The 19,772-nt window shown below is 37.4% G+C and overlaps 2 protein-coding genes across 6 annotated transcripts; one reads left to right on the top strand and one right to left on the bottom strand.

The window, feature by feature from the left end:
• Window positions 1-799: 799 nt before the first annotated feature.
• Window positions 800-12,734, bottom strand: LOC106879556 (uncharacterized). Of its 4 annotated transcripts, none has more exons than XM_089353570.1 (3): window positions 12,563-12,734; window positions 7,125-8,943; window positions 800-2,424 (listed from the first exon to the last, which is right to left on the bottom strand). In XM_089353570.1, the coding sequence occupies exon 3, from the start codon at window positions 2,031-2,033 to the stop codon at window positions 843-845; it is 1,191 nt and encodes a 396-aa protein (XP_089209696.1). In that variant the 5' UTR covers window positions 2,034-2,424; window positions 7,125-8,943; window positions 12,563-12,734; the 3' UTR covers window positions 800-842. The 4 variants fall into 4 exon arrangements, with proteins under 4 accessions (XP_089209696.1, XP_089209693.1, XP_089209694.1 ...); XM_089353567.1 differs by lacking the exon at window positions 12,563-12,734 and adding an exon at window positions 9,094-9,678; XM_089353568.1 differs by lacking the exons at window positions 7,125-8,943; window positions 12,563-12,734 and adding an exon at window positions 9,094-9,678.
• Window positions 10,804-16,383, top strand: LOC106879558 (uncharacterized). Of its 2 annotated transcripts, none has more exons than XM_014929194.3 (2): window positions 10,804-11,166; window positions 14,265-16,383. In XM_014929194.3, exon 2 carries the CDS (start codon window positions 14,609-14,611, stop codon window positions 15,380-15,382), a length of 774 nt encoding a protein of 257 aa, XP_014784680.1. In that variant the 5' UTR covers window positions 10,804-11,166; window positions 14,265-14,608; the 3' UTR covers window positions 15,383-16,383. The 2 variants fall into 2 exon arrangements, with proteins under 2 accessions (XP_014784680.1, XP_089209697.1); XM_089353571.1 differs by lacking the exon at window positions 10,804-11,166 and adding an exon at window positions 11,191-11,785.
• Window positions 16,384-19,772: the final 3,389 nt, after the last annotated feature.

Here is a 19,772-nt window from a genome sequence, read left to right as displayed (position 1 = left end):
AATAATTTTAATTAGAGAATGCAGGCAATCAGCCACTGGGTTTTTTAAAAATTTGAAAAATTGGTTTCTATATTTCATTGAAACTTTACATCACATTGAAATAGAGAGACCATAATGCTTGGTCAAACACATATTGCCTTAATTTTTAATGTCCCTTACAGCCAACACACATATTGATGGATTCAACAACTAATATAATCCAGTAAATTGTCAACTTCATAACTCTCAGAAATTAATATTTCATTTCAGATTTATCCACCAACTGTAAGAGGTAAGCATATACAATATGCTAGAAGTATTTGGAAATGTAACATTTAATCCAGAAATAATTAACGATTTTATTAAGAAATATACTCACGAATTGTTGCTGAAGATATTGCAAGAAAAATTGAAAGAGAGTCAAAACAAGTACTATTACTGTCACCTAATTGTGTATAACAGAGAGGATAACATGATAAGCTAGAAACATTATATATTGATAAAGCATTAGTACAATGTTTTAGTAACCCAGCTGGATGGTAAGATGAAGAATTATACTGTGGTTTACTTACAAACATAACTTTGATGAGATTTCACTTGACAGGTATGATGTTCAATATCATACCAAATGAGAATTTCCCAACATGATAGGGTTCTCTTTTTGAAATGTATTTATAATAATTGGTTTCTTCTATAACAATAACAATAATAATGATAATAATAATAATAATAATAATAATAATAATAATAATAATAATAATAATAATAATAAACATCAAGAAACAATTTTGAGAAAAATTTCATAAAACTCAAAGATAGATTTTCTTGCAAGTCCATTTAATTTTATTTTTTAAGAGACATTTTCACGAATTTTCTGTGTGAATAGGTTTATGACGTAATAAATTTCTGTTCCTAGAAAATGCTTCACCACAAATTTCACACTGGTATGGTTTTTCTCCAGTGTGAATACGTATATGGTCTGATAAATGACTGCTGGTGGAAAAAGCTTTGTCACAAATTTCACACTGGTAAGGTTTTTCTCCAGTGTGTATACGTGTATGATCTGCTAAGTGATCCTTTCTATAAAATGTTTTCTCACAAATTTGACACTGGTATGGCCTTTCTCCAGTGTGAATACGTCTGTGTTCTGCTAAGTGGGATTTTCTATGAAATGCTTTCTCACAAAATTCGCACTGGTATGGTTTTTCTCCAGTGTGAGAACGTTTATGACGAGATAAGTTAGAATTTCGAGAAAATGCTTTCCCACACACATCACAATGATATGGTTTTTCTCCAGTATGGAGACGTTTATGAGCTGCCAAGTTACTGCTGTGAGAAAATGCTTTGCCACATATTTCACAATGGTATTCCTTAGATGTGTGTGTAAGTCTATGACATTTCATGTAAGCCTTTCGTGAGAAACATTTCCCACAGATATCACACTTATATGGTCTTTCTGTTGAGTGAATAATTTTATGGTAGGTCAATCTTATCTTTTTTGGAAAAGTTTTCCCACAAATATCACAGGAATATGGCTGAGTCCCTCTGTGAATAAATTTATGAACAGATAACTGACTCTTTACATAAAATGATTTTCCACAGAATTCACAATGATATCGTGTTCTCCCAGCGTGTTTATCTTTATGAAATACTAAAAGTCTTTTACGTGAGAAGCCTTTCCCACAGATATCACATCGAAATGGTTTTATATGAATATGACTATGATCTGATAAAATGCTGCTACTCGAGAATGATTTACCACAGACATCACAATGGTAGGGTTTTTCTCCAGTGTGAATATGTATATGAGCTCTTAATCCACTGTTATAAGAAAATGCCTTCCCACAAATATCACAGCGGTATCGTTTTTCTCCAGTGTGACTAACCTGATGTCGTGATACACTACTCCTGGTTGAAAAAGCTTTTCCACATGTGTCACACTGGAATGGTTTTGCTGCTGTGTGAGTTCGTTTATGAGAAGTTAAGTTAGCATTACTAGTAAACAGTTCTCCACAAACATCACATCTGTATGGTTTCTCTTCAGTCTCAAACATTATTGAAATGATACAGCTTTAACAGACAATTGCTTCTCTGTTTTTGTACCATGAAGACAATTGCATTAGAACAAATGTTTCTTCCAATAAAACTCTCCTGAGGTATTAAATCTCTTCAAGTGTATCGGTTGATTTTGAATTTGCAATGTCCTTAAAGAAACAATCCTTTGGTCAGCTCTTTTACCTCCATGAAACAGTTTGTGTCAACTGAAATTGTTCAATTTGTGAGAAAAACTACTTCTCACCAATATTAATCATATTACAACTAATTTTCTCCTTAAATATGATTATTATCTTCAGAGACTAATAAATACCAGACACAGGTTATTGCAGCTAACACAGTTGATTGTTGGTATCTTCTTGTAGAATTCTTTTATTCAACATTGCTGCCCTGAAAATAAAGAAACCAAATCTTAGTTAAGAACTATCAATGAAATTTATAATTAGTGATGGTATTCTGTATCAACATAATAATCGTTTAATGTCCACTTTTCCAGCTGACATGGGTCAGATAGAATTTGTTGAGGTACATTTTCTATAGCGAGATACTCTTCCTGTCACCAACCTTCACCTGATTCCAAGCAAGACATGCTTTCCACAGAAGGCTGAAAATGAACTACATTGCTTGTATGATAGTAATACTGATTTACTACCATCACATAATATCAAGACAAGAGTACACACAGACACACACACATATATATATTTATATATATGATGGCTTTCTTTCAGTTTCCATCTATCAAATCCACTCAGATGACATTGGTCAACCCAGGGCTATAATAGAAGACACTTGCCTAAGGTGCTGCACAGTGGGACTGAACAAGACCATGTGGTTGGGAAACAAGTTTCTCAACTCACTGTGTAACAAAATATAGTTTTTTTTATTGTTTTTGGGCAGTAAGTGTTATTTCCTATTTGCTTCTATCTAGAAATCAAAGAAAATTACTACTATTCTTTTAAACTTTGCTTTTGTGATCTGGACATCAATGTTTTGAAACTGACCTAACAGATTCAGTGCTGAGTTGCTGAAGCAGAAATATTAAAGTAAGTATCCTGCTCAATACCACAGATTTGCTTGTCAGTTGCTTGACCTTAATGACTACAACAAGCCCCTCAGTGGCTGACAATATGTGCATCTCCGATCATGAGCAGGAGTAGTGGGAGAGCATCATAAACATGTGTTCAGAAGGATTCTTTGGGGTTTGAATAAATGCAACAAAGCAAAGTTTGAAGGAAATACTAGGCATTTATCACACTTTCCAGGGGTAGCAAATAGGACTTTGGAAATAGTGTCTGTTACACTACTACTTTTCTGAACAAACTCAAATTGATCATTACATTCCAATAACTGAATGCTGCTAAGGGATTGCTTTTGGCATTGTGATAATGTTGTATCTGAAGAGCTTAATAACTGAACCATTCCAAAAGCAATATTAGCTGTGATAAAATGGTGATGGGTTTATTAACTTGTCCTATAATGGCATCTTGTGGGTTCATTATGTACTTTGTAGAGTAAAGAAAAAGTCTTTTTTCTTATACTTGTGACATATTGCATCTCATTGGAGATTTTTTACGTCCATTTATATACACGCACCATCACACACACAAAAAAAAAACAAAAAAAAAACTGTGAATCAGCAGCTGAAACATCTTGTTTGGTGAACTCCCCCTTGTAAAATATGTTGATTTTAAACTAACATTCTTTCAAGATAAGTCTAGTGCTCTGAATTGTGATACAGTTGTTTGAAGTTCAGCTTTTTATTTTTTTGAAGGCTTATATCGTGTGGAAATTATTTTAGAAATAAAGTCATCCATTATCGGTATTATTATGCAAAAGTGTCGTAAGCCCAAAACGTTGCTTTTTCAGAAAACGAAAAATAGTTTCACCATTCCATAGCAAAACCGTTGTACTACGCTTTGACAATTTTCATATCTTGGCATCTGAAGTAGCTGGAGATACGATAGTTTCATGAAAAGAACCGGTTTTTGTTAGCAAAAATAAATATTGAGAAAAACGCATTTGGCCAAATTTTGGACATACGACAGTTTAAGATAATAGCAACGATATACACATTGAAGATATATTGCTTAACCAAGAGTGCTAAGGATTCAATAAATTGTTTCGAAGTTACTAGCAAAACAAACCTTTAGGCAATTTATTTCAACTGTCACTATGTGATATAAATTCAAATACTTTGAGACATAGCTTCATCATCATCGTTTAACGTCCGCTTTCCATGCTAGCATGGGTTGGACGATTTGACTGAGGACTGGCAAGCCAGAAGGCTGCACCATTCTCCAATCTGATCTGGCAGAGTTTCTACAGCTGGATGCCCTTCCTAACGCCAACCACTCCGTGAGTGTAGTGGGTGCTTTTACGTGCCACCGGCTCGAGAGCCATTCACACGGTACTGGCAACGGCCGCGCTCAAAATGGTGTTTTTTACGTGCCACCGGGGGTATACAGCCAATGTAAGTCAAAAATGCTAGTAAAAAAAAATTGACGTATGTAACTAGCGTTTAAAATCTGAAGACTGAGAACTGGTTGTATTTTGAAAGCATAGAAATCTGTCTGTATCTGATTTATTAAGTAGATAAGATCATTAATACCAAAGACTTTATTCAGCATATAAAGATATAAGCTAACAACCGGCTTAAATAAGGGAGAGCACTCATCCATTATCAAATGAATGCAACTCAAATACTACGACGAGAGCACTTATCTTCAAACGGGAAGTGTTAAAAATACAAAATACTACTTTGGAACTTTTGCATCATTTTCACAGCTTTGCTCCTCAGATACTGGTTACATTTGCGTGTTCACATATCCAAGAGTGTTCTGAATAAATTAATTTATTGTATTTTATTTCATAGGCGAATGAAATATAGAAATACAAAAATGTTTTAAGCTTCTTCGGCAGTTCACTTTACAAAATCGCACTAATGAATGAGCCTCCAAATGGTTACTCAAACTGTTAGAAATAACAGCTACATTTCTCACAAAACACAGCCAGCTATTCTGAGCAAGTAAAAAACACGGAAGATAATGTAGTGGTATATACCTCTAAAATAACAAGATGGTCATGGCTAGAATGCCTTTGATCATAGGGTCTACTGGATCAAGGTTGATTTGGTGCTAAACAACAATATATCGCGGTCCACAACAGTGAAGTAATGCAACAAAAACAATAAAAAGAACTTCTTTACATTTCATCAACAAGACAAAGAGACCACGACTCAGAATTAAATACAATAATATACTGGAAGCAAATAACGAATTCATAATTATTTCTAAGAAATTATTTTACAAGTGGGAAAAGAAACCGTTTCAAAGTGAGAATTACTTTGCAGAAATTCATCAACAATTTACACGTCATTATTCTGCGGTTGCACAAATGTTGACTGTATATATGTTCACTTATATTGCTATTGTTCAGAAAATCGCATCTATTGGCGCCTACGTATAAACATACATAAATATTCACACATATACGTATCCATAGCAAACAAAAGCTTTCTTACCTCGATTTTTCACCCTTTTCTACCTTATCTTCATTTTAACACTCCTATGCAGTTAGTTATTGTACAGCCACGCATCCTCCCAAAGTGTCCCTGGTCTGCTGATACTACAGCAGTCTTTAAATGTCCACTACGACCAACACGGTAGACTTATCAACTGAGCAGCACAACATAGAATGAGGTGTCACTGACCGGAAGTATAGAGAAGGAAAAACTAACCGATTCCACTATAACTACACACACACACACACACACACGTACACACCTTTTATCTTTTACTTGTTTCAGTTATTGGACTGCGGTTACGCTGAGGCGTTACCCCACCGTCGAACGAATTGACCCCCCAATACTTATTTTATTTTTAAAGTCTGGTACTTATTGTTTCAGTCTCTTTTGCTAACTACCAAGACGTTAACAAACCAGCACCGGTTGTCAAACAGTGATGGGTGACGAAGATACACACACACTCACACGTGTGTGTGTTTGTGTGTATATATATATATATATATATATATATATATATATATATATATATATATACACACACACACACACACATATATATATATATATATATATATATATATATCGTGTGGTCGCGTGATTGACCAGATTATCAGGTGTTATACATCGCTGGTCACAATGCACTTTGCGTCGTTTTAGCTTTCGAATAATGCCACACCACTAGCTAGGCGAGCATACCAGCATTCCCCGGCGTACCTCCCCATATGTACCCCTGCATCAATTTTGTTTCCACATAACTTTCAGAAAAATGAATTTTTTTTTTTCACAATGAAATCGGAATTAGTATTGAAAAAATTTTCCGAGGTGAAGAGTTTCGGAAAATTCTCAGGAGCCAGCTTTGTTTCTTCGTAACTTTTGGAAAAATGGGTATTTTTTTAATGAAATTTTCTACAAATACCTTTCAGTGTGTGTAAATTACGATTATATCGTTATTCAATATTGAAAGGAAAATTGGTGAATAGACACACAAACATAGTGACATACGCTAGTTGTTTTTTCTTTTGTTTTCAAAATTTCAATTTTCATTTTATAGATATATATGTGACAGTATGTATGTGTGTGAGTGCTCACCAATTTTCTTGTTCATGTTAAATTACGATATAATCGTAATCTACGCATTCTGAAGGGTATTTATTGAAAAGTTTATTAAAAAATACCTATTTCTCTGAAAGTTACAAGGAAGTCAGGCCGAGTCGTGTGAATTTTCCGAAACTCCTCTCCCAACTAACTAAAATAATTTTGTTTTTCACTACAAATTCTGGTATGATCGGAACCTACACCACGCGAAGAGTATTTGTTGAAAATTTCATTGAAAAATATCCATTTTTCTGGAAGTTATGAGGAAATAAAATCGGGGTAGCACACATGTGGAAGTATGCTCATCACCCTTACCGGAAAGCTAGTCCGTTGCAGGGTTACCGTTTACAGCTGAGAGAAAAAGAGAGGACAACCCGAAAAAATAAAAGGCCCAGTCTAGGTGAAAATACCCTCGTGGAGCTTGTATATATGGTGGATAGTATATTTATATATATCAGTGGTTACCAACCTTTTTGTGATCGCGTACCACTTTGAGATTTCGTACAGCCACCGCGTACCACCTGGTTCCAGAAAAACTCAATTCGATCAGATATCAATTCAATCAGTAGAAAACACAAATGAACTAGCAACAAAGAACACAGCTCAATTGAATACGAGGGCTGAATCTGTTTCTTCCCCACCAGCTGGTCAATGCGGGGCATAACCTTGCTTACAGCGCATCGGAAATCATGGCCGGGGGCAGCAAGACGGTTCCGGCTCTTCGACTTGGTGGCCAGTAAGGCTGAGAACCCCTGGTCACACTCCCTCGTAGAGGAGAAAATCAGTAGCTGGGGAACAGCGTGGCGGGCTAGAGTCGGATAGGAGAAGGCCATGCTTAAGCAGAAGTTTATAGGAGAGCCTTCTTTTTTATTTCATCGTTGCTGTCTCGTCAGCCTGGATATCTATGAGTTCTGCTTGTTCCCTAGTTCCGACAGGTAACTCGGTTGGATCAACGGAGAATGGATTGGCGGACGATTACTTGGGTAAATTCATCACTGGGCTCGCTTCAAGTGTAGTCAGGAGTTCGAACATTCCGTAGCGTTTGCTCTCCACGTTCTTCAACCACAGATCCAACTTCCGGACAAATGCTCCCAGCTTTGAGATGAACTCTGTGACAGTGCAGTTGGGCCCTTGAAACGACAGGTTTAAGTAGTTGAAGGCTCCAAAAATATCCAACAGGTAGGCCAACCTTGAGATAAACTCCTCGTCCTCCAGATCTTTTTGAAAATCGTGTTCTTTCTTCGTGAAGAAAACAAGAAGTTCATCTTTCAATTCAAAGAGACGCCTCGTCGCATTACCTCGCGAGAGCCAGTGTGGTAGAGGAAACAGATGTGGTTGGAGCTGAAATCTTCGCAGAGCAGCTTGAACAGCCGAGTATTCAAAGCCAACGTTTTGACGAAATTCACGATTCTACTAACTCGGTGGTTCAAGCATGATAAAAACTTCGGAGGGAGCACCTGAGAACAAAGGACGAATCTGTGTATGAAACAATGGACAGCGGTGGCGTTTGATGACATAGCTTTCGCATGAGCTTGAAAATCTGACTTTCGACTATCAGTCGTGCATCCGACCAACTTTCCACAATCCAGTTCATTCTGCTCGAAGAAATTGTCCAAAACGTCGAAAATAAGCTTTCCTTTCGTTGTACTGGACAGCTTCTAGCTCAGCAGTATTTCAGTCTTCACAGCATTATTCTGCGCGAAGTGGACGTAGGCAAGTAGTTGACAGCAGTTGGCGATGTCCGTCGATTCGTCGAGTTGAATAGCAAATTCGTACTTTGAGGCTCTCACTCCCTCAAACACTTGGTCGGCAATGTCGACCGACATCTCCTCGATACGGCGCTCTACGGTGTTGTTAGAGACAGAAACACTCTCCAGCTTCGCCGCCGCCCCCTCTCCAATTACGTACCTGACCAAGATTTTTGCCGCTGGCATGACGAGAGACTCTGCAATGATATGCGCCTTCATGTTTTTAGCCTCCAGGAGAACAACTTCATAGGATACCTTTCACAATTCCTGCCCTCTTCTGGTAGATCTGGCCAGTCTTGTATATGCGCTGCCGCTTTACGGTCTCGCCAAGTCGCTGGAAGTAATCCTGATCTCGGTCCTTCTTGTCCGCGTGATTCGTCTCAAGATAACGTTTGAGCAGGCTGGGTTTCATGGCTGCATTGAAAAGGGATTTCATACAGAGCAGACACTGCGGGGGAGCTTCTCCTCCACGTTCGATTGCAATGAAGCCATACTTTATGTACCCATGGTCATAGTTTAGCTTCGGCAGGTTATCAAAACCTGTGGAAAAGTACAAAAAAATAATCAATCAATCAAGAAATAAAGAAATATAAAAATAAAAAATATACAAAATTATATTAATGATAATAATGATAATATACACAATAAGAAAATTATGGATATGAAAGTAGCAAATCGTTGCCAGATTACCTTGTGTAAGACAGTAAACATTTTCGTGAAGAAAATAGTAACTTGTAACGGCCTGCCTGCCTCGCTAGCCCCACAGTCAGCCTCTACCCTGTCCAGAGAGAACAAAGACACGCACCAGAAACCAAACAACTGTCATTTATTAATGAGCACACGGCGGATTTTATACGTTCGTGCATCACGCCATACCCAAGGACACGCGCATTGGTTGGACGGCGCTGATCATTGTACAGAGAGCGAATAAAAGGTAATCGAAAAGTACTGATTACTGGTTGATTGATTTGGAATGCATTAATTACATGCTGGCCGAATGTTGGAAACAGCACGAACTAAAAATCGCATATTACCCCGAAAGTGCTCGCTTACCACACGTGGTACGCGTACAACATGTTGGGAACCATTGATATATAGGCTGTCTGACGAAAGCTAGCAGGCTGAAACTTCGAAGTCACTGGACCCTTCTACTTGTAAAAGTTTAATATACAGGTACTCCACTAAAAGTATTGAGTAATCCTTCAGTTTAATGAATTTTTTTTTTATAACTTGATATAAAAATAAGCATTAATATTGAGTTCTGAGTTCAAATTCCACCGAGGTCGACTTTGCCTGTCATCCTTTCAAGGTTGATAAAATAAGTATCAGTTGAGCACTGGAGTCAAAATAATCGACTTACCCTCTCCCCTGAAATTGCTTGCCTTGTGCCAAAATTTGAAATTAATATTGAGTCTACGAACACATTAGGATGGAATAAATACCTGTTCCCGTGATATTTTAGCGACTGAGAGTGCAAGACTCCATCCAGATCGTCGCATAATCAACCTCACAGCAACGTTCTCAAAAATCCAATGCGTCACACGACCCGAGAATCAAGTGCACCCAAAACCCTATACATGAGCTTTCTACACGTACTCATACACATACATACATACAGATAGATAGATAGATAGATAGATAGATAGATAGATAGATAGATAGATAGATAGATACATGCATACATACATACATACATACATACATATCAAAGATCTCATATTGGCCTACATCACCCCAAATCATACCCATTGGTACAAAAGTAAAAGTATGTTATTGATAGGATGTGCTTCTGTGATAGGAAGCTTCCGACATTTCGAACAAAGTCCTTCTCCAAGAGAAAAAAAAATTTGTTTGCTCTTTCTTAATAAAGGAGAAAAACAAACGGACTTCCTCGCCCACTCAAACTGTATCACACACACACACACAGAGATAGATAGATAGATAGATAGATAGATAGATAGATACTATCAACATTTGATTGAGTTGTGGTTGCACTGTCCCATATTGGGCATTTTAAATGGCGCGGAGCTCATACTTCTCCACGTCCGAACACATCCGATTTCTTCTTCTTCTTCTTCTTCTTCTTCTCCGAGAGAGAGAGAGAGAGAAAGAGGCGGGAGAGAAAGAAGAGGAAGAAAAGAAGAAGAAAGAGAAATGGCTCCAGTCTGGACTGGTATTTTATTGATCGGCACCGAAAGTAGGATTTGAAGCGGAAAAGAAACTACGCCGATTTTTTTTTTATGCACCCTCGAAACAAAAATATGCATTTTAAAGAAGTCATGGGGAAACAAAGTCAATGGGGTCACCACGCTCTAGTTATATCGAGAATACATATTTTATTTCTATAAAAAGACACTATGGTCAGGACTGGAACTTCTTTGAACATAGGTCGACTGGATCAGTGCTGACTCGAATCTAAACAACCTTATATTTAATTTCTGAAGAAAGACAATTACTCGAAACGTTCTCCTCCCCTTCATTCCTCACAGTAAATGAAATAGTAAACCCTCACATTCCGGGTTTTACAATATATCCAACATTGTTTATCAGTTAGACATCACTGTACTTCCGGTCGTCGACAGCATGTGGAATTTTGCCACATTCTGTCAAATGGTTAATGATATTTGATGATCAGATACCGAAACTACTGTGTATAATTTTAGTGGTTAAAGTTGCTTGAACACCTTAGCACTGTTTAATAGTGCTAATGTGTTTAAGGAGCAGAGAATAGGAAAATAATCCAGAGAACATGGCTATGCTGAGGTGAGGTAGCTTTCGTTTCATATGTTTATAATAGTTATTTCAAAATTAGTGTTGATGTTTTTTTTTTCTGAAAACAATCTTGTCCTCCTTAAACATTGTCAGCCCGACACAATGGTTTTAGCGTGGATCTTCAAAAGAAAGACTTGCCTTCAACGCGTTTTTTTTTTGTTTTTTTTTTCCCCCTTTTAAAACTTCCCTTCGATTTCTGAGATTCTGCACCAGCTAATAACATTAATGCTTACTATGAATGGTGATAGTTTTTATTAGCCGTAAAAGCCTAAGACAATATCAAAGGACGAAATGCAACACAAAAGGAGGGCGTTTACGTCAATTACAATAAAGATACTACTTACAGCCACTAATAATACTGCTTTCAAATTTTGGCACAAGACCAGCAATTTTGGGACGGGGGAAGTCGATTACATTGACCACAGTACTTGGCTGGGACTTATTTTATCGATCACGAAAGAATGAAAGGCAAAGTCGATCTCGGCGGGATTTGAACTCAGAACATTAAGACGGACGAAATGCTGCTAAGCATTTTGCCCCGTGTGCAAACGATTCTATTAACCACAAGAGTTGACTATTTATTTGTAATTAGAAGCTTATTAGAGTTGGAGTACGTTTTTATTAACTTCCTTTTCTCCATTTTCTTTTTTAAATGGATATAAATTGTGTGTGTGCGTGTAATTCGTTTACATTTGAAGTGTATACATGTATTTTATTCGCGATGTTTGAATTTCCAGTTGTTTTTCGCTCTGTAGAATTGACCGAATGCACATGCTTCTTTATTTTTGTTTATCTATTCCTCATCATTATTGATTTAACGTGCATTTTTTCCTTGCATGCGTGGGTCGAACTGAGTTTAATGAGGCAGATTTTCTACGGAATATCCTTCCTGTTGCCAACTCTCATATTCCAAACTAGGCAATATTTCGTCATGGCCAGACATGTTTTCGCAAAATGTTGGAAATGAATGTTGTTGGCACTCCGTCGCTTACGACGTCAAGGGTTCCAGTTGATCCGATCAACGGAACAGCCTGCTCGTGAAATTAACGTGCAAGTAGCTGAGCACTCCACAGACACGTGTACCCTTAACGTAGTTCTCAGGGATATTCAGCGTGACACAGTGTGACAAGGCTGACCCTTTGAATTACAGGTACAACAGAAACAGGAAGAAAGAGTGAGAGAAAGTTGTGGTGGAAGAGTACAGCAGGGTTCGCCACCATTCCCTGCCGGAGCCTCGTGGAGCTTTAGGTGTTTTCGCTCAATAAACACTCACAACGCGAGTCCGCTGCCCTAACCACTGGGCCATTGCGCCTCCACCGGAAATGAATGACACTGACGCTAATTTACAATTATCGTGCGATATCAAAACAAGGACCCACATACATACATAACAGGCTGCTTTCACTTTCCTCTAACAAATCCATCCATAAAGGCTTTGGTTAGCTTAGGGCTAAAGTAGAAGATCCTTGTCCAAGGTGCCACATTCAGACTGAACCTGAAACCATGTGGTTGGGAAGCAGACTTCTTAACTACTGTACCTCGCCTCTTCCTGTTTTCTTTTTCACTATTGAAAAAACAAAGAAGCAAATAAACATTTATTTTGGTTGAAAATATAATTATAAATGCAAACAAAATATATTTATATACTTCCAATGTAAATGGAATATTTTTAGATAAAAATACATACAGCAGCTTCAAATCCTGTTGCCCCATTAAGGTCCTGATGTTAAACGAGTTTTTTCTTTTATTTTTTAATTAAAAAAAAAATTACTCATTCTAAGTCTCTGATTTCCAAAACAAAAATCTAAAGACCATTTTGGGAAGGGGAAGGGGAAGGGTATAATATAAAAATTCAGCATCTTCCTCCAAAGAAAAAAAATGGTGAGAATATCGTTCAGTAGGAACTCTACCAAATTTCGAAATAGCGATGAGAAATTAATTTATATTTCCCTTACAACTTATAAGTGTAGCCTGGATATAGCTTTATATAATATTTTAAACAATTTTGGGAATGAAATATCTTGACCAATATTTTCTATGCTTTAATCAGAAGAGGAAGGATAGCACCCATGAATTTCTACCAGAAACTTCCAGACCTAATCTGAATTTTGTAGCATACGTATGTATGTATGTATATCATCATCATCATCATCATCATCGTCATTTAACGTCCGCTTTCCATGCTAGCATGGGTTGGACGATTTGACTGAGGACTGGTGAAACCAGATGGTTACACCAGGCTCATATATATATATATATATATATATAAACAAATAGTAAATGAGTATATGCATATATACGTACAGGTATGTGCATACCGACATCCACCTGTATGTATAGGTGCATATCTGGGTACAGGACATTGCAAACAAAACGTAGACGAGAAAACACACAAGCCACATAGAGAACATTCTTCTTCATCAGCTACCCCCGTTTTAACACTGGCGTTTCGAAGAGATGGGCAGTGCCATGGAGGAATGTAGATATATATATATATATATATATATATATATATATATATATATATATATATATATATATATATATATATATATATATATATATATATATATATATATAATTGCTGTTAGAACAGCAGACATAATGAGTAAATTACCCTTCAAAGGTGGAAAAAGTTTTTATCTTTACCCTTTTAAATGTTTTTCAGCCCCCTGAAATTTCCCTTATTGAGGAGACCTATGATCAAACACATTATAGTCGTAATTTTTTTGTTTTTTTTTATTTTAGGTATTGCATATATAGGAAATGTCTTTGCTGTATTAAGATACTAGAGTGTGATTTGAGGGAGATTTGGTTGTTTTATTTTTTGCAGGTTGAATGATTACCTAGAGGTTTCCATAATTTTATCAGTATTAATGATTTGAACTTTTTAATAGTAATAGAAAGCACCAGTTGCTTATTTTTCAACACTGGACACATAACTATACTTTCATTGCTCACACATTGTGAGTGCACATACTCATACAATCATACAAAGACATGTTATTTTTAATTACAGGCATGACTTAATTGGCAATTATATACTACATTACTTACTACATACTAAGATTTGTTTTATTTAATTTCAGGAGATCTATGTTGAAAAGAGGAATGCTCATAGATGTATTAACTGGAATTTTTAACGAAAATTATCCCAGAAGTTGTCATTAAAAAACATCAGTTAAAATGACTTGAGTATGGCATTTACCAGACTCTTTGAGGCTGGCTGAATGATTAAGAACACATTTATGAGGATATGACCGAATTTGCAAAAGGTATCACAAATATAGCTGAACTTGAGACAAACTAGTTCATTAAGACAAGTAGTCACTGGAACAGTTCAAAGAGAACATTCTATTTTCTACTACAAGTGCTTTGGATGAAACAAATTCTTCTGTAGAATATATTTTATGAAAGCTTTATTTATTGGAAAATGTTGCAGACAGAGGAAAAACCTTACAAATGTGAGGTTTGTGGTAAAGTGTTTTCTCGAAACAGTCACTTAATAGTTCATATTCGTAGTCACACAGGTGAGAAACCATACCACTGTGAAATTTGTGGGAAAACATTTTCCCGAATGACACGACTTACAGATCATAGAAGTACTCATTCAAGAGAAAAACTCTACAATTGTGACATCTGTAACAAATCCTTTTCTTGTAATAGTTACTTGTCAGATCATAGACGTATTCACAAAGAAAAAATATTCAACTGCGAAATTTGTGAAAAAAAATTTTCTCGTAATTCTGATTTAATGTATCATAAACGTGTTCACACTGGAGAGAAACCATTTGACTGCGAAATCTGTGGTAAAGCATTTTCACGTAGTATTAAGTTATTGTATCACAAACGTATTCACACAGGAGAAAAACCATACCAATGTGAAACATGTGGGAAAGCATTTTCTCAAAATAGTGCATTAAGAGATCATAAGCATATTCATACAGGAGAAAAACCATACCAGTGTGAAATCTGTGGGAAAGTGTTTTCACGCAGTACTAAATTGTCAGACCACAGAAGGCTTCACAGTGGAATAAGGCAATACCAATGTGAAATTTGTGAGAAAGCATTTACATGTAGTAGTCACTTATCAAGCCATATACGGACACATACAGGGGAAAAACCATACCAGTGTGAAATTTGTGGTGAAGCATTTTCTAAAAATGGAAATTTATCGCGGCATCATCTCATTCACAGTAAAAAATGAATTGTATCACTATGAAATTTGTGAAAATGTCTTCAAATTTAGATATTAATTAATCTTGTACACATTTTACAGATTAAAGAGTAAATGTAGCGGTAGATTACTGAGAGATATTTTCTCAAAACCGTTTCTGAATTTTAAAGAAATATGTTGACACTGAGCATAACATGTCATATGTTGAGTAATTTCAGGGGCATAGTTTTGCCATTCTGTGTAGTATCAGGTAATGTCTTCATCATCATCATCGTTTAACGTCTGCTTTCCATGCTAGCATGGGTTGGACGATTATAAATACAATATCATTACTTTACTTTATTGAGATTTCATGCCCATAAAATACAATGAAATGAATACTAATTTTGAAAAGGAAAATTTTTATCTAAATGAAATGAAACAAATTTCTTTGGAACAGTAACACTGTTACAGATGTAATATTACCTAGTTTTTAACCACAGTGGCAAGAGTATATCCCTAATTAGTATATAGTAACTGAGGGAGATATATCCTGTAGGAGCGGAGTTATCTCCCTTAAGGAGTTAAACAAACGACAGAGACACTGCTAATTAGTAAATAAGTAAATCTTTATCCTTGTGATGTTTGTATACACCTTCCCAGTTGGTACGACATTTAACACCATATCTTGTAGTTTATATTATATAAATGTCTTGACAATTCATTTGATTGTTGTTTAACCTTGAGTCATCCCAGATTGATTCCGACAAAAACTAGCCTATTTTTTGAACATTCAGAATTACATTGTCCACAGAGTCTTATTCTTATTTGAGATGGTAGGGTTTGATTCGAGATTTGTCTGCTATTTCTAGCAGGTTATGTTACTACATAGAGCTTTCCTCAGTTACCTTGCAGTTTCTTAGTATATTTTACTCAGGTAACAAATGATGGTCACAAAATATCAAAATAAATGTGTTTGATATTTCTCATGTCTTCAACAATTACAAAATATTTATTGAATATATTTCCTAATAAACATGATAATTATTTCAGGAATGTTAGCCCTTATTTCTTGTAAATATGTACAAATCTCAATTGAATGCCGATCCTAAAACTAAATATTTCTGTGACATGTTAATAGAAAGGCCGTCGACTCGGCGGTGATACCGACCGCGAGTGTGTGTGTGCGTCCGTGCGTTACGCACGCTAGGACAGGCGGTTGACGGATAACGAGCAGGTCGAGCGAGTCGTGGCAGTGAGAAGAAAAGCGAGCGAGCAAAGAGGCTGCAGACGCATCGGCGGAGGCCTCCCGCCGGGGCGATCGAAAGGCCATCGTCTCGGCGGCGATACCGTCCGCGTGTTACGCACGCCAGGACACGCTAGGACACTCGGCCGAGTAGGTCGACGGATAACGAGCAGGTCGAGCGAGTCGTGGCATCGAGAAGGAAGCGAGCAAGCGATTAGGAGACGAGGAAAGAGGCCGAAGACATCGGCAGCCTCCCGCCAGTGCGATCGAAAGGTCGTCGTCTCGGTCGCGATACGAACCACGTCAGCGACCGCGACGTCACCGAAAGAGAGCGGTGCCGCGCCCGTCCCGCTCGTTCGGTCGCGACGTCGGTTGCGGAGCGGCGGCGGTGAACCAGTCGACTCGGCCCGCGCGAGCCCGGCGGCGGCACGCTGTCGCGCTCGGGCCAGTCGGTTGGCGAACGCAGCGCTTCTTAGAGGGACAGGCGGCAGAAAGCCGCACGAGGCGGAGCGATAACAGGTCTGTGATGCCTTTAGATGTTCAGGGCCGCACGCGCTCTACACTGGCGGTATCAGCGGGCGCGTCTCCCTCGGCCCGAGAGGGTCGGGAAACCTCTGAACCACCTCCCGTGATAGGGTTGTCAAACGATGTTGGGGGGGACAAACACAGACACACACATACATACATATATACAACGGGCTTCTTTCAGTTTCTATCTACCAAATCCACTCACAAGGCTTTGGTTGGCCCGAGGTACCATGCAGTGGGAATGAACTCGGAACCATGTGGTTGGTAAGCAAGCTACTTACCACACAGCCGTGAGGTTGTGTGCATAAACATGCATGTTGAAAATTGATTTTATCCAAACAGGGAACATACATTAATTATGTTCCAGAGATGGTGTTAGACTCTTATAATTTTTCACATGAGTAACGAGCCCTCTGGGAGATAAAAAATATTCTTTCCTGGGTTACGTTGAATAAGGGAGGTAACTCTTTATGAAGTAATTTTCAGAATTTGATTGTCTCCCTTACATCCATTGGTAAAAAAAATTATCACAATCTCAATTGGCTGTATGAAAGAGAAATACTAGTTCCAAAAACAGCACTGTAAGGAAAATTAATGAGCCGCTGCTGCAGTACCTTCCTGGAAGCCCTCATGATACACATCCAGAAGAGGTGGTAAATTATCCAACAGATGTTTCTCAATTCATTGGAGCCTCCAAGACTACTTCTCCACAGATTGGAACTCCAGTAATGTTATTGAAGAATTTGGATCTACTAACATTCTGCAGTGGGACATGTCTGGTAGTTAAGAAGTTGATGTCACATGTTATTGAGACCACCATTCTCTCTAGATGTGGAAATGGAGAGGATGTTTTCATACCCAGAATTCCTCTCATTCGATGGATTGGAAACTAATTTCAACCAAAATTTGTTGTTTTGCCATGAAGGGCTAGAAACAAATACAGTGCTACTTTCCACAACAATCTTGAACAAGGAATTGTGGATTGGAGGATTCTTTAAAGTTGCTATCCTCTTGGCAAACAACCAGGTATTTGGTTACAGTTTGGAAAGAGTGAGATCTTGCAAACCATACTATACACAAAAGCAGTCTTTGTTGGCTTGATGGCTGTTTATCTTCTCTGGTTGTTGTAGGTAATGTTTCTCATTTGTGTAGTAACTCTAAAAAGACATACCTGGAAGGACTGTTTTCAGTCTTCCACTTAGCAGTTTCAGAGGTGAAGCATATTTACTACTTTGAATTGTCAACTTGGTGTAACTATGCCAAAATACGAGAGGCCTGATTAGTAGGATGGTGTCGACTGTATTATCGTTTGATGCAATGGTAGGATTTTGAGATGACCAAGTGGTCTGTTTCGAGTCAGAAATTCTGTTATGTGAAACTAATTGATCCAGAGCGTTTAGGATGGCAAAATATTTCAATCTCTGTGCAAGGATATTGACTTTTAAGAGAGATGTCCTCAGGACAAGATAAGTTCAAATAACTGCTGGTAGCTGGGAGACTGCAGGTGAATTTAGAGGAATGGAGAAAATAGAACTTGTGCCTGATATTTTGTTACTAATATTCAAGTGTCAAATTAGTGGTAGGACAGTAGATTCTTGCTGCAAACACAACTGTTAAGAAAGAAATTGGAGTATGGAGTGGTTTGAACAGCAGATATAAATTAGAGAGATATGTGTCTCAAAGAGAAACAGTAAGTAATGTGAGTATGGTAAACGGATTGAAATCTAAAGATATTGGTGTAGAAAACACAAACCTGTGAAATGACATTACAATTTTAATTTCATACAAGTTCTGTGAGTTTGGAAATACATTCTAAAATTGCTGCTTAGATAAGAGGAGAATTTTTTCTTTCTTTGTAGTAGACTTCATTCAACACCTTCATGGTTAGGATATGTTGGAGGAGAGATCATGGACAGGCACAAAGTACTTTCTGTTTAAAATGCCGGAGAACGTATGAATTAAGTTAACCATCATAAAATTGCTGTCTTTCAAAGAAACTTATAAGTTGCAATGGAATCTCAAGCTGACAGGCAGAGAAGGACTATATTTGCAACAGATGCATACGAGTACCCATGACATGCAATCGTTCAACTGTCCAGAAGGTAACTTAGTCAACAACAGCCCAAAGTATAATGGAAGCATAGGAGGTAGAGTAATAATGGAATGGGAAAATTTCAGTTAGCTATTATCTTTGTTGGCAACAAAATGTTTTTCTCTCTGAGTGGAGAACATTGTATAACACTATGTATGAAGTGTGCTATTGCATGATCATGAAACATGAACACTGAATACATAGGGTATGAGAAGACAGAGAAGTGAGGTGAGTAACCTCCCTTAGATGTGTGGTGTTAGTGCAAATAAACAATGGTGTACAAGTGAGCTGAAAAATAAAATAAAATGGGTAACAGATTTTAGCTGTAATGTAGAAGAGAGAAGAATGTTATGTATATGAAGGGTGAAAAGTGAAGCAAGCCAAGTGGAAGAGGAAGAAATGGCAAAGGCTACACCAAGATGCTGCAAATGTCACAGCAGTAAATGAGAAAAATCAGATGTGTTGGAAAAAAATATCTTGTGGTATTTGGTGCATCCATTTACGTATTGAGTTAAAAACTCATCTAAAGTGACTGTCTTTATTCTTCTATAATTAATAAAACAAATACCTGTCAA

The sequence above is a fragment of the Octopus bimaculoides genome, chromosome 6, assembly GCF_046866305.1.
Source record: "Octopus bimaculoides isolate indiv1 chromosome 6, ASM4686630v1, whole genome shotgun sequence".
In the NCBI taxonomy this organism is placed as follows: domain Eukaryota; kingdom Metazoa; phylum Mollusca; class Cephalopoda; order Octopoda; family Octopodidae; genus Octopus; species Octopus bimaculoides.
This window is presented reverse-complemented; position numbering and strand designations above follow the sequence as displayed.

Coding starts and splice junctions, on each gene's coding strand:
- LOC106879556 (XM_089353570.1), bottom strand. CDS start 2,033: ATGTTTGAGACTGAAGAGAAACCATACAGATGTGATGTTTGTGGAGAA.
- LOC106879558 (XM_014929194.3), top strand. CDS start 14,609: ATGTTGCAGACAGAGGAAAAACCTTACAAATGTGAGGTTTGTGGTAAA.